General features: G+C 33.9%; 1 protein-coding gene across 7 annotated transcripts in view; it reads left to right on the top strand.

Moving 5' to 3' along the window:
• Positions 1 to 15,671, top strand: part of Dpyd (dihydropyrimidine dehydrogenase) — a 901,729-nt gene that overhangs the window by 612,927 nt on the left and 273,131 nt on the right. For all 7 annotated transcript variants that reach the window (XM_087212682.1, XM_087212683.1, XM_087212680.1 and 4 more), the window contains 2 exons: positions 8,981 to 9,101; positions 9,998 to 10,117. In XM_087212682.1, coding sequence (XP_087068808.1) covers positions 8,981 to 9,101; positions 9,998 to 10,117 — 241 coding nt within the window. The remainder of the gene's footprint in view (positions 1 to 8,980; positions 9,102 to 9,997; positions 10,118 to 15,671) is intronic.

The following is a 15,671-nucleotide window of genomic DNA, read 5'->3' as shown; positions in this document are numbered from 1 at the left end:
GAGCAAAGCAGACATAGCGGAAGTACTTTCCGTGTCTCATTAATAAATCACAGAGTAGGAATTCTCCACAGTGTATTAAGGGAAATGCAATGTTCGACAACCAAAATACTAAGAACAATACTGTTGGTATTGTCTTCTCCTTTGTGGATTTGATTCTGAAGCATATAGATTCTAAAGAGCTTCAAGTGGGGAATGAAAAAGGCAATATAGAAATAGTGAGTAGCTGAAGAAATGGAAAAAGAGGCGCTGAGATATGAAAGCAGATTCATTAGCATAGTGGTTTCATGGTTCCATTTCTAAGGGAACAACATGAAAGCAAAAGCTGATTTTTAGAGCATCTTCCCACAAGATGAGTGAGAAAAATCCCCAGCGTAATGACTCTTCCTTTGTCATAACTTACACTCACTTCATTATTTGTCCTTGTATACCTGTAATAAATCCCCAACAGAGTGACATGTCCTTTTCTTGACACCTGAAAGATTTTAAAATAGAGAACTCCCTTTTATACGCATTTACACATGTACACACACACAGAGACATCTTATGCTATATATTCTTATAAACAACCTGAGTAAAAATAATTAAATTGATAATGGTTGTTAGTGTCAAGATTGCTCACAATTTTGAGTAAAATCCATGAATTTTATGTCAAGAGCTTTTGAATAACACACAAAAGTTTGTGTTTAAAAATCTCTCCCTTTCTACATTTTCATAGTCACTCCACTTTTAATATCTGCAAATAATTTTCATCTCAAAGAGGGAAATAAGTCCGAAGAATTAACAAAACAACAAAGATCTAGATTTTTTCCCTGCTTTTACAGTAGAACTAGCAAGAAATTCCTTAAGGAACTGTATCAACTTGTTATAGATGAGTTCTCCTTAGCTAAAACTACTCATTGCCGAGGGATTCAGGTTTTCTCTGCTATGTTATTTAAAATTGCCTCAGCAGTAATTCCTTTTTGCTTGAATTTCGCCAAATTCCCAGGACAGAAGCATAACTTCCCTAGACTCTCTTCATTCTAAATGTGTCTGTCAGCAGGGTGGGTGCTCCAGGGTAGAATCCTGTTTTATGCTAGCCTCCTCCCTGCATTGGTTAATCATTCACACCAATATGGAATTATAAAGATACTGAGGTTTTATGTTTGTGGTTGTTTTCTAACTCTAACTATAAAATATAAGCTAAGTGAATAAACAAATAGATGTATAAAATATCAATGGTTACACTGTGTACACTAATGCTTTGCATTTAGAGAACAAATTCCACGCCACCTGAAGTCTGCAAAGAATAAAAACTCCTTATTATACACTGAAATATGTACTTGCACTTACCCAAAATGAGTCCACACATAGTATTGCAAGTATTGCAAGCATAGTATTTCAAGTGTGACAACTGCCTCTACCTCATTACCCATTGAAGTCTTTTTAGTATATTCTGAACAGTGATTAGAAACTTGCTGAGGTTCAGTTTGGCCCAGCTGGCAGCAATGTTGGACGTTTATTGTGTCATGAAGGTGTGTACATAGCCTGTTTCCGCATATATTAAGATTTTCCAGATTAGTGTGCATAAACTTATTAATAAGCAAACTGTAGGTGACAATCTTTAGTATGGTGGATGATATAAGTAGTTGAGTCTTCTAGGAATCAGACACAGAGATGGGGCTAAGAGGGAAGTTTTATTGGGGAATGATGCATCTGAAAGGAAAACAGAGGAAGCAAAATTGAGAAAGGTGAGCCATGAAACCCTGGATTTGAAAAGAATCTTTGCCACCGGAATAGACAGCTTCAAGGCAAAGATTGCCTATAAAGGAGTGCAACATCAGGCTGAACTGGATAGGCCCTTGTACTCCAGGTTTCATGCCACTGGCTGAATGCTTCCTAAGAGAAGCAAGCACTCAGCTCAAAGCTGAGGCTTAGCTAAGGGAGAGAATGTGTACTTACCAAATCCTTGTAGCTGGGCAAGAGTCATTTCTTGAGGAGAATCTGTATCTGCTACAATTGTCTGCTTCTTCGCATATTCTGTTAAACTTTATATCCTTGCCAGATTACCTTGGCATCAGTACTTGTCGGCTCTGGGAAAAGGTTATACGATTCCTCAGCAATTCAGGATTTTGACCTTTACCATGAATCGTCTCATCTAACTGTCATTGTCTGGGTCCAGATTCTGTTTACTTGATGCAACACGGAGTTGCTGGAATCAAGACGCAGGGCATTGTCATTATAAGATTGCAATAGTGCTGTGAGGAGCAGATCTCTAAACCACCTCTTGGCTAGAATACTGCATGGAGCTGCGTGCAGAAGATCTTCATTGACTTGTTTATTGGACAGATACATCTTCTCTAACTCCATTACTATTAGTAGTGCCATTTCGGAGTATAGAGGTAAGCTGTTGGATAGGCAGTTACTGAACCAGAAAGTCATCACTGAAGATTAATAAAAAGGACTCAAAGAACACCTGGTAGTCAGGAGTTATCCAAATGGTGCATATGAATTCTTCTGTTTTTGAGTAAAGACACAAGTTTCTGAGACCAAATATGTTGGAATAGAAAACATCAGCACTACGAATGTCAGAGGTGTGGTACACTAAGGAAATCCTGTATGAAAGCAAGGAAAGGCAGCACTAAGTCACATTCACAGGAATTGCAACTCAAAGAGAGAAAAGATCCCTTCTGGTGGCAATAATACGTACAGGTTCCTCCTCTCTCACCAAGGCCCAGGGACCAAGCACTAGGAGTTGAAGCACAAACTCTGGAGAAACCCTCTGTATCCTAAAGAATGTGACAGAAAGAGTGAGTCATAAAAAGGGGGCATCCAGACAGATTTTATAGATTTTCAGCCTAGAGTAGGTGCAAGTGCCCTTTAAGAACTTTTGCTTGCTGATGGAGCAAATCAAAGAACTTTTTCCCTATTCCACTGACTTATAGAGCAAGATTTACTGATATCCTGTCTCTTCAGCTGATTTTGGTAACATGGATGGGGAAAGGCAAATGTTTTCCCACTTATTGTGATATACAATTAGGAATTCTTCATTCTTTCACTCAACAGAGTATTTACTGGCTTTCATGTCTCAGGATCTATGCTAAGATATTAGGATAAGAGTAAGATATAACCCTCAACTGAGAAATTGATCATATAACAGAAATGAAGGTTATAAAGTGCTGTGACAAAAGCAGTAATAAAGAAACATTATAGAAGCACTAAAAAGATAGTCATGTACTAATCTATTCTGTGCTGAGACAATGGGAAGACCAGTCCTAGAGGGCTATTTGGAGGAATTCTACTTGGGGGACAAGGAAAAGGGCATTGTAGGTATATAGAGAGAAATTTTTAAAACTCTCAAGTGAGAATCAGAATGCAGAAGGTTGGAACAAATAAGTGAGTCGGTGCCAACTTCCATTTAAGTCACAAGGAAGTGGCCAAAAGAACTTTGTGTGTATATGTATTTGTGTATGTTTATATAGATATATGTATGTAGACTCACATATTCCATACGTATGAATATTTGCAACATTTTTTAATCACATTGGTCTGTTTTATGAACTTCTCTTCCCTAGATTGTGAAATATTTTATTTTTGTTTAAGAAGAATAAGGATTGTACACATCTTTAAATCACCACTAAAAATGTGTAGTGCTTAAAATAGTTGTTCATTAGATTATCTTTAACCTGATAGCATTAAAAACCCACTTTTCTTCTAAGTGCAAAGAAATTAGAAATTCATTGTCAACTTTTGCAATGTAAGCTCTATCAATTCACCAGTATTTGTTGAATGCCTATGTGCAAAGTCCTGTGCTACATGCTCTGGAATGATATGAAATAATTAAATAATATATTAAGATCTCTTCTTGACACTTCATATCCCACATGTGTTTTATTATGTTCCTTGGTTATATCCCTAATACACTGACTTGCTTGTTTCATTCATCTGAGTATCCAATACAGATCAATTACAATCCTTCATAGTCAATAAATATTTGCTAAAAGGATATAACCCACATTGCCTAGAATGCCACTGGCTTTCACTTTTATATTTATATTTGAACACCCTTAGAATTATTTTTTAAATTTAAATGAAATTTATGGCAATATAATATACCTATAATAGAATGAACACATTTATGTGTAGAGTTTGATGTACATTGGCAAACTCTACCTCTGTGAACACCATAGTCAAGATAAAGAATATTTCCATTACCCCCAAATTTCTTTTTGCCTCTTCCTAGTTAATCCTCCCCATACCCAGTCTTCTGTACTAGAAGCCACTGCACTGTGTTCTGTTAGCATAGTATTCTTTTTGTAGAATTTCTTATAAATCATATATTGTTTCATGTACTTCCTAAACTCACCACATATAACCAAATTGATACCCAGCTGTGACATGGCTTAGTAGTTACTTTTTATTGCTGAATAGTTCTCCATTGTGTGGATATGCCATGATTTATTTATTTACTCACATTCTGATGGATATTGTGGTTGCTTCTAAATTGGAACTCTTTAAAAAGCTGCCAAGAACATTCATGTTTAAGTCTTTGTATAGAAATATGTCTTCTTGTCTTTGGGATATATAATTAAGAGTAGAATTTCTAAATTCATTGGTAGGTCCATGTTTACCATTAGAGGAGGCTGCCAAACTTTTCCAAAGGGTTTATACCCCTGTTAGAATTTTTAAGTTCCAAAAAGAAATTCCAGAAGGGCACAAGCTAAATCATATGTTAATTTAAATATATTTATTCCAACATGCAGTCTTTGCATTCACTAATACTTGTACCTGGAGTACTTACATCTTTCTGTCCTATTTTATTGACATAGCAGGATAAATATATCCCTTTTTACCTCTTTTAGCTATAGATCTAGTCTTACAGGTATAAATGAGGTAGAAGTCTTTTATAGTTCTGATAGCTGAATTTCACTTTAGGGAGCAATTTTGCTAAAGAATACGATGGTTTAGAACATGATAATAGGAAAGAAAATTAAGAAGATGAAATTGGTATCAGATTGATCTTCTGAGCCCTAGTTCTTTCCATCACGAAGATCGACATGATAAAAATGCTAGCCACTTCTTGTCATGTCATGTGAATTAAATCTTAGGAGTTCCTGAGTGGAAAACATTTTATATCTGGTAAAATTTTTCAGTGAATTCATTGAAATGCCATCTTCTAAGAAATCCATTTTGAAAAGAATTGTACAGTGTGAAAATTACCAGGTAAATTGGAGAGAAATGTTTCTTCAAGTCAAAAATTTCACTTGTAATTTCGCTTATCAAGAAATTCTCGCAGTCTCATTCTCTAGTGCGTGTTCCTCTGCAGAGAGCATGAGACTCGTGAGATGCAACTTGCTAAGTAATTGATAGGAATGCTTGCCCTATAGTGGAGAGGTCATCTTATGGGCCTCAAAAACAGAAGAGTAGGTCATTTTATATGGAATCTCCTAAATGTATAGCTAGAGACATTAGTAGTTATGAGAATTACAAACTACCTATGGTGCTAATTAAGAAATTAAGCTTTAAAAACAAGAAGATGTGCCAATGAAAACTATTGCAATAAGCAATCTACTCAGCTCAGTGTTTTCAGGAATTAGTTATTGTACTGTTTGGTTTTCATAGGAATTTCTCCCAGAGCATATTAACTGCGTGTAGACACTAGGCTGCTCCTTGTTAACATTTTCAAATTGGCCAAATTTGTCTGTAGGCCACTCTTCTTTTCTTTTCAACACTTTTTGAGCCTGGTCTGGTATCATCACCTCATGTAGTGCTCTAAAGACCACCATTTGCATCCCAGGTCCAGCCTTTTGTATAAGCAAGCTTTGATGTCTCCTGCTTATAGTAGCACAGACTCCATCTCAAGAAAGCATCTTGGTACTCACATCAATAACAAAATAGTTAACAAGTATTGGAATATGCACACACACACCTCTGCAGCAGGAGTGATTGCAAATCGTGGTCAGGGTTGGGATTATCGATACCTAAAGAAAGAGCCACTAAAAACTTACTGACCCAAGTCAATTTTATGCGTAGTTGACACATTAAAAGATGTATTAATAATTTCCCATTATTTTTCTTCAGAATTACTGTTCTATTTGTAAAGCAGTCTTCTGAGATTTTATGCTTTTAGAATATCATCTACTGTAAAATATATGAGTTTTTTTATACCTATCTAGCCATTATCTAGATTTTGATGTATATATAAAGAATTAAGTTGAAACTATGTATGTCAAATTGTTATTCTTTCTTCATTCATTGACATAACAAATATTTTTGGGGTTCCTGGAAATAGAAGAATAGTTTATAATTGTTTTGGGGTTTCTTTTTGCTTTTTGTTGGTGTTAATATTATTAAAAATTCAATTTGTGGCCAGGAATTTAGCTCAGTGGTTCCACTGCCTGCCTCGCAAGCACAAGGACCCGGGTCCGATCCCTGGTGCCACAAAAAAAAAAATTCTGTTTGTCTGAGAGAAAATAGCACTTTTATAATTTCCTATCTGAAATACTTTGCCAGAATTAGAAATTGCCTAAAATTTGCACTTTTTATTAAGATTCTGAAAACTGGCCTATTAGGAAAGGCTGATTTGTCTAATGTTATTACTAGAAAATGAGGAGGCCAAGATGCAGAAACACTTTTAATTATGTGTGCTGTTAAAGGTTTATATCAAAATAATGAATAAATTAGGAAAATGTGAGTAGTTATAGTCTATTCTTTAATTCTCAAAATGCACATACTCATTTTTATGATGTTACTACACTCACCACATTTCTTATTGTATCAGAATATTCCCTATTTTTGCTGTCAAATGAAATCTTGCAATTTTAAAAAGTCAATTTTCACAGTGGTGCAGGTCAGGAATTGATTTAAAAATTCTCAGGTAATCAAATTGTGTTTCCTTTGGCTTTGATGATTAGTCAGGAGCTGAGTTGAGTGCATATGAAGATCGAAAAGCATATCTGAACATGGTCAACCATAGTGACAGAACTATAAGAGGGTCAAAGTTTGCTATCTTAAAATACAGACAGATGATTCAAGCAAATAAAATAATGGTTACCAAGGAACCATTTGTTTTTAGAAATTTAAAAACCTTTGAAGAAATTGCAAATTGCTGAACACTTAGTAAGAAGCACTAATTTAAAGAAGTCAGCTACTGAGAGTCAACAGAAAAAAGTCTGGCAAATGTTCAAAGTAAATTACAAAGACATGGTGGTCAATAGTATTGAAAGCCACTTAGAAGCCACTATCAGAACATTAGTGTTCATGCTACTGGAACCAAATAATATCTTAAATTTGTTTCAGTAATTCCTATCTAACTACCGTCCATGTATTATGTAATTCAAGTGATCTTTATATTATTGTCAAATTCTGCCTTAAAGAGTGCTTTCACAAAGGACATGCAATTCATATCATCTAGAGTTACTGTCATTTCTAGGCTAAGTCCCATGGAAATTCATAACTTAGAAATGAAAGTCACAAAGATGCAACTGCCTTCATAATGCCAATGCAGCAGTTATAAATATTTCATGAACGTTGCATGGGCAGGGGCAGATCTCCATTTTCATGAGTTAGAATTTGTACAGCTAAGTCTCTAGATTTTACTATTCATAATGCACAGTATGCCCTGTAGAGCATTCCATATAGTGCTCTTTAATATTTATGTTTAATGAAGAAATTACCGTTCTGAAAAAAGAAGAAGCCAAGGCAAAGATTTCTTGTTAAAGTATTAAGTTTTGCTGAATAGAGATGATAACAATCAGCAGAAATTACCTCATTGTAGTATCTTACCACACAAACACATAACTTTTATAGCAATACAGGGTGACAGATCAAGGCACACTAAAATTAAGTGAAAAGGTTCTTTCTAAAGGTTATAACATTAGAAATCTCATCTTAAAGAATTCAAAAGGTTAAAATACAAAGAGCAACTTTCTTACATATAAAAATATTAATTACAAATTATATACTTGCCTACTATTTCATAGTTTAAATTTATGTTTATATTTTTCCTGGGTTTTTTAATTCAAAAAACATTTTAACTTGCTAAGATAATATTACCAAGTTCAATAATGAATTGCTGTTGCATATATTAAGGTAATTTATCAAAGCACATTATCAGTACTTGTCAGAATAAATTTTGCACTCAAAGTAATGGAAAAAAGGACTATTGTATGTGTTGAAATCAAAGACCATTACTACGGCTAAGGTATTTCAATGAAAAGGATACGTGTTTGCCCTCTAAATGATACTTCTCCCATGAGAAAATAAAAGCTTGAAAAATCACAGGAAACAGGCACAGGAAAATGTCTATTCCTTGCTTTTAAAATGAGCATTTGATATTTTATTTCATTTTGTCATTTTGATCAATTCTTTCAAGTAGATGAGTGTTGGAAAATGCTGCACAAATCTTAGTAACATTTACAAAAGTAAGCTAAAGTTACTGATCAGCTCGTGTAAAATCCAAGCTGAATCATTCCATTTTAGCACATTTAGACCGATGATGAAGTTGCCGATAGATTTTTCTCTTGAATATATTTCAGCAGGACTGTCTTCTAATAATGAAAGCAACAGGCTTCAGATTGAATCTCATTCTCTTGGGAGTTTGCAGTTCAAATATATTTTATTAAGCTTAAATTACCAATGAGGTCACTAGAAATTCTGAAATGTTTCTTGAACTTACTATCAAAAGTTTGTTTCAGGCCTGATAATATTTAACTGAAAATGAGAAATACCTGCTTTCATTTGGTTCTTTGTAATTTTATTTTCCAAAGATTCCCTTGAGGAATTTAACCTTTATGTGATGAATTTGCAGTTCCCTTGAAGTGTGTTAACCTTAGTTCCCTAATGAGTCTAGGTGTAATACTGAGGGGGAATTTGAGAATATATCGTGTAGCTCATTGTCAAGTTGGATTTGTCTTGCACATCCCCAGCTTTGCTATTGCTGCAGAACACATTTTGATCACAATTCTTTAATTATGTTCTATATTTAACTGACCTATTTGAACAGGATCCAGAGCTGGTACGGAACATCTGTCGCTGGGTTAGACAAGCTGTTCGGGTTCCTTTTTTTGCCAAGTTGACCCCAAATGTCACTGATATTGTAAGCATCGCAAGAGCTGCAAAGGAAGGTAAGAACTAGTCTTACATCAGTTTCTCAGTTATGTGAATATTGGCCTGAATTAGGTAGCATACTGAAGTATGACTTGTTCCACAAGCATTTGAGTATATCTCTATTTATGCTTTAAAAAAAGTATTAAACCAAGCACTTAACTGACAACTGAAGTGGATTTACATTTGGACTTCATCTAATAAATGGACCCCAAATTTTAGTCTGGAAATACACGATCATTTATAATTTTTCCTAACAAACACTTGTTTTGCAAAGATTAATCATGTACAAGTATAATTCCCTATAATGAATGTTATCATTATGTAGATCTAAAATGTACCAATAAAATAAACATATAAAATACTTGAAAAAGTTATTAACAAAGCTAGTTATACCAAACTACCCCTAAATTAAAAAACTCATAATGTAACAATTCATCAGTACCACTTGAATCTTTAATGAGATTTTAAAAAGGTATCAGATTCCACACTGTGAAATTGCTGTTTCCTTCATATCAGAGAGTGCAGCACAGCACCTTAAACAGATACTCAATATCTGTTGAATACATAAATCATGCAGTCGATGCGTAACGTTACAAATCACATGTGTTTATCATATATTCCATGGAAATTACACCTTGACTTGCAAAGAGATTGTAGGTTACTTACACTGAATACAAAACATTTGGCATCAGTATATCCACCTAATAATTTCAAAAATGAACTCATGATAATTAAAAAAATTTAAATATGTCGAGCCTTTTAAGTGTAGTAGTAAGAGTTAAATTTATGCAGACATTTAAGAAGAGAAAATGCTCTCTAGAGAAATTGGTGTCCATTTTCCTAAGTTATGTAAGTTTGATTGGGTTTTAACCATCGTTTCTTTAAGAACTGCAGACAAATGTGTTTTCCACAGGTGGTGCAGATGGCGTTACAGCCACTAACACAGTTTCAGGTCTGATGGGCTTGAAAGCAGATGGCACACCCTGGCCAGCAGTGGGTATTGGAAAGCAGACTACATATGGAGGAGTGTCAGGTATGTGCTCTCCTCTCCTTGCATTATGCTTCCTTGCAAATTGCTGAAAAATCGGGTTATTATATTGCAAGCAAGAGTACTCTGATTTTTTTTTAATGAATACAAATTCTGATACATTTCTGGTCACTATTCCTAATAATTACAACAAACGGATCAGATTGAATTTGAAGGCTCAGTGATTGTGACTCTTAGTACAAGATGAGAGAATACCAAAATAGAGTCGTGCATAAATTCTATTCTCTTCTGCCCTGTGATCTCTTGAGAATCTCTCATTGTCATGATCGTCTTGCCACTTATTAGTAAAGGCTAATACTAGATCCTTTCAGAAGAAAAATATGTGGACCCTAATTGTAATATCTTTTCATAGTCTGAATTAGTTTCTATGCTTCTTGGAATTTTTTTTTTCTTATTAGAATTTTAAAACCTACCTTCAAACAACATTTGCCTTCACAACTGTTCCAAATACACCAATAAAGCATTACATTTAAGCTTTGGCTGACAAGACATTTCAGACCTCATACCTTTGCATATTCTTTCCCATCCTCAAATACTTGAATTTGAAAAATGAGAGAAAAGTTTTAATCCCAAGGTCTCATTTGGTCTCTTTGCCCTGTGCGCTCTGTTGCTGTGACAACATGCACTTGGCCTTGTAAAGACAATGCTGTGAGGTTCTTGACTGTGCTAGTAGGGGAATTAGTCTCCTTGGTGATGGAGAAAGTGGTAGACATGCATAACAGAGCAGTGCCCCACTGTTCAAGAAAATCATTGCTGAAGCAGACCAAAACCATCCTTTTGGAAGAGACTAGATAGACACAAATAAAACTCTGTCCATGGTTAGGTTTTCTATTGTGAGAGTGTGAAGTATGTCCGTGAGCTATGATAAAACAACAGCAAAAGGTTATATTCAGCTTTTAATGGAATGCCCATCCTAGATTATCAAAAAGCAAGACTGACAAGCAGGACCTGCTCAGGCCTACACCACTGTCTTTTATCAGGAGCTATCAAACAGGGTCTTAACTATTTCTGTATTGCAGAGTAATGAGGACTGTGTTAACGTGTGCCCTGGAAAGAGTCCAGAGATTCCAGAGTTGGAATGTAGCATGCACTATGTTTTCTGTCAGCCCACTTCAATTTTTTCAGCCTGCCATCTTGACAGCAAGAGAATAAAGGAGGTCACAGAGGGTGCTGAACATCAAAAATTAATAAAATAACTATTGCAGTAGTATTTTATATAAGTAACACCATTCACATTTTCCGATTTAAGCTGCAATTTCTGGATATTCTCCCATAATATAACTCACTCGAATAAAACTACAAAATTACAGCATTAGAAAAAGTCTTTCATGTCTCAGTCTTTAAGTATACACACAGAGGAGATTATAGCAGTACCTGAAAACAAGTTCAGCTATACCTCAGGGCCTGTTAGCATTTCCATAAAACTCTATTTCTAAGATTTATAAATTCATATCTATAAATATTCACTTAGGCTATAACTTCAGCTAAGCCTAGATGGAACATTCATTTTAAACAACAGAAAGTCCTTAATATTTTCAAGGACTTGTACCTCATTTCTAATAGGTTCTATATTAAGTTCCTTCACATTAATCTGTTTTGGAAATAACCTTTTTCCATATTGACAAAATTAATAAAGTTTTCCATCTTTAAAATAGTGCTTGCTTAAGTTTGAATGTAATAGAATCTGTAAAGAAGTTTAAACAGGCCCTGATAATATATCTTAAGACAAAAGCACATTTCATAACAAAGTGCTTTCAGAATGAGTTACAGCAAAGCCTAGCCGAGGAAGATTGTGTTAAATAACAGTGGTTTCAAATTTCAGGGGTGATGAAAATATAAAAATGGCTAAATACTATTTCTAATTTATCAAATATGGCTGCCAGAACTTCAAAATCTGCTTCAATATAGAAACCTACACAAAGTATGCCAGATATTTTTATAAGATTAAAAAATTACCATACTCGACTGCTATGTTATCTTCCCAAGTGTTTTCTCAAAACACTGGAATGCCCGCTTTTCCAAGAGCTGTTTGAATCTAAACAAAAACTAAAGAGTTAAATTTTGGATACCACCTAACAATACATAACTATCCACTGCCAGGAAAGGATATTTCTCTTTTTAATATGATCTCTAGCCCATTGATCAGTTTGTACCATTTTTTTTTCTCAGAATAAAATGTCTGCTGTTTGAAATAGAGGTTTTCTTTTGCTTAAATGGAAAAACAGTGTGACACCCAAGTTACTCTTCCTGCCATGGGAAAATGGTCACCTTTCAGCATTGTTCTTTTAAGATGCATTAGCTAATTATGGACAGTAATGTGAAGATAAAATCTCAGCTAGGCAATGTCACTTGGGTTATTTCAAATAAAATTATTCTGGGTTTTAAAAAAAATGTTTTTCACACATTGTTTCCCAACTCATGAGTACATGATAGAATCAAGTTTAATGACCTATAATCAATATTTTTTGAAAATAAAATAGAATAAAATGTCAGAATGTCTTGCATATATTTGGGATAAGCATTGTTTGGTCAAATATCTTTTTAAATTATGTTAAATGCCATATTTTTGATGCGTGATTATTTTATCAATATTCTGAAAAATTTGATAAATTGTTTATTTAATGTTTCAAGAGAGTTTGTTTATTGTTTGTATTTTTCCAAAATCATTTTTCATATAAAACCTTTCTGAAGTTTACTCCAGTTGCTTGTAGGCTTGATATCCCTTCAGGGAGGAAACTTAGTGTTGACAATGATGAAATAAGTGATCATTTTGGAATTTGCTTCATTCATGACACCGAGAATGTGTTGTCCCTTGTGAATCCTCACATATACTCCACGCTGCTCACATATACTCCAGTGCTGCTGTATGAATACAGAACTCCTCATAATTTCACAGTAAATCATTTCCCCAGAGCAATTATTTGTTATTTCTCAAGAATATTCTTCCACCTATATTCTTTTTTGGTTTCTAGTCATTCCCTAATTATCTTGTGTACACCAAGATTGGTTCTTGGAAGAATGGTTGTTAATGGTGATGGGCGATCTAGAAGTTCTCCAAAGTGGAGTTGTCTCATATTGTTTAAAATAAATTATAAATGGACATATTCCAATATTTATTATAGACTGAAAGTTTCCTGTGAAGTCCTATTGTGTCTGAGACTGGATCTATGTTTACAGTCTTCTATATGAATTAGATTCCTGGGTGAATTATCTCAAAAAATCTATGACAGGTCTGAGGATTTAGTTCAGTGCCTCCACCACCTCCACTGCAAGCACAAGGCCCCAAGTTCGATCCCCAGTACAAAAAAAAAAATCTATGATAGACACACATTTCAGTATTGGAACATGGAATCCATACATAGTCTACCCCATGTGCTTGAGTACGTTGAGTAAGGAGTAAGATAACTCAAGGACCTTCCACATCGTTTGCTGAGGACGTATGCTTTCTCAATTTCACATTTTACAGGTATGAGGTTGATTCCACATTCATTGTATTTATATTTTATCATATCAGGTCATGTAAATAACATGATGTTAAATGTGTTTCTTGCAAGTAGCTAATTTCAAAAAGGTTTGAAAGTTCTCTGTTAAATAAAAGAAATCATTAAGTCTATAGAAAGGTAACTTCTAAGTGTTGCATTTTAAAAGTTTTATTAAGAGAGAGAATTAGGATCACATCCTAAGGTCTTGTCCTCAATCTTTCTAGTTTATAAATTATATTCCCCTCTCCACAACTTACCTGCAGGTGATTAGAAGCAGGAGTCTTCAAATATATGAACCAAGATCATAAGAGAATGACTTAAAAACTTGAATCTCATTCATGGGAGAAATACCTGGCAAGATTCATACTCATCATATGAGTCCCTAAAAGTTGAATTATAGATGAGGTGATTTCATAGTGAAAATAGCATCAACAGAAATTTTGTTCAGAAGTTTTGTTCAGGGATATTTTCATGAAACTGCTGACTAATGTTCCCACAATACAAATACTTCCGTTTAAAAAATTGATTTTAAAGATGTCATTCTCTGCTGCTTTTTGGATAGTACAGTCTTAACACGGGTAAGTTGCTACCATCTAACTTGCCTTTTTCTAGAACCCAGGCAAGAAACCTTGGCTATATCAAATAACAGTTGATTCATTTAAGCAAATTATTGTGTTTTGTGTTTGTGTATGTGTGTCTGTGTGTGTGAGAAAGAGGAGAAATTCATTGATTTTTTTATATTTGATTGGAAGAAATCTCTTTATTTTATTTTATTTATTTTTTTTGATTGGAAGAAATCTTAATCTCATCTGTAAATAATGAATTGTTAAACTGTATCCTTGGGTGAAGTGAATCACTGTTTTTCCTAGTTTTAGTTTAGTTTTCTTTCTTGTTTTAGTTTAAAAATTTGACCACTTTTATGACCTTGTACTCAAATAATGAGAGCATCTTAATATAGCTCCCAATTCTGTGACTACTATCACTCAGCTATATAAATGGTGTTATCAGCTGCAGTGTGGCATTTTCATATGAAGTTCTCCCTATGAGTCAGATGGTTAAGAATGAGTCCTGCATGGCATAAACTAAGGATATGTCTTTCCTTCGATTGACTTCATAAGGATAATTTTTATCAACAACTATATTAGAAGAAAGAATAAAAATTTTTCAAGGGCATAAACTCATTTGAAGAAGTTTTGATGTTTCTTGTGATTTTACTGCCTTTTATTAATATGAGGTTGACATATTTTTTAGATTTATTGTCATTCCATTGTCCTGTACACATAGTCTTTTGCATATGTGAACACATATGTGTATACACACATAGAGACAAGATCTGAAATAACTTTCCAGGAGACATGTTAAGTAATAATTTCGGCTCAATGTAACTTACTTCCAACAAGCTTAAAAAATTGTTTTAAATGATTTTGCTGGTCAATTTTTTCTATTTTATCAAAGAAAAGGAAATTATTATTCTTTATTTTAAGTTTTTGATGCTTGCTTCAAATTATTAGGTATTAACTTAATTTAAAAATATACATTTTATTTAATATTAAGACATAAACTTTTATTATTAATTTCTGAATAATTCATTGAAGAGAGTCTTTTAAGATTTGACCTTTTTTCAGCCCAAATTTACTAATTGAAAGTAGAATATTGTAGAAAGTCTAGAAAATATCCGTGTATTTCTCAACAAATTATAATGCCTTAGTCCCTAAGTGTTCTCTCAGCCTGCAAGTGAATAAGTAATTTGACGCCTAGCTATGTGGGCTACTAGAGGCCAAGGTCTAACTGAACTTTTGTGTTTATAAACCTAAAGGTGTTTCATTATAAAATGAACATAGTAATTGCCAATAAAATAAGATACAAGTATAAATTTTGCAAGTAATTTCTAGCTTTGTGCTGGTGTAGGGCTGGAAGTAAGTGTAACATATATAGTGTAGTAAACTTCCACAAATGTGTATCATTATAGTTACTTAAAAAGAATTTTTAAACCTTCACTCCACTTTGTATATTTCATGTTGTTTTTTTTTAAAAAAAAAACAGTCTGAACTGTTGCT

The sequence above is a fragment of the Heterocephalus glaber genome, unplaced genomic scaffold (assembly GCF_053883595.1).
Source record: "Heterocephalus glaber isolate CG9 unplaced genomic scaffold, H.glaber_assembly_v1.0 deba00001442, whole genome shotgun sequence".
Lineage (NCBI taxonomy): Eukaryota > Metazoa > Chordata > Mammalia > Rodentia > Bathyergidae > Heterocephalus > Heterocephalus glaber.
The sequence above is the reverse complement of the archived record's forward strand: the minus strand, read 5'-3'. Positions and strand labels throughout refer to the sequence as shown.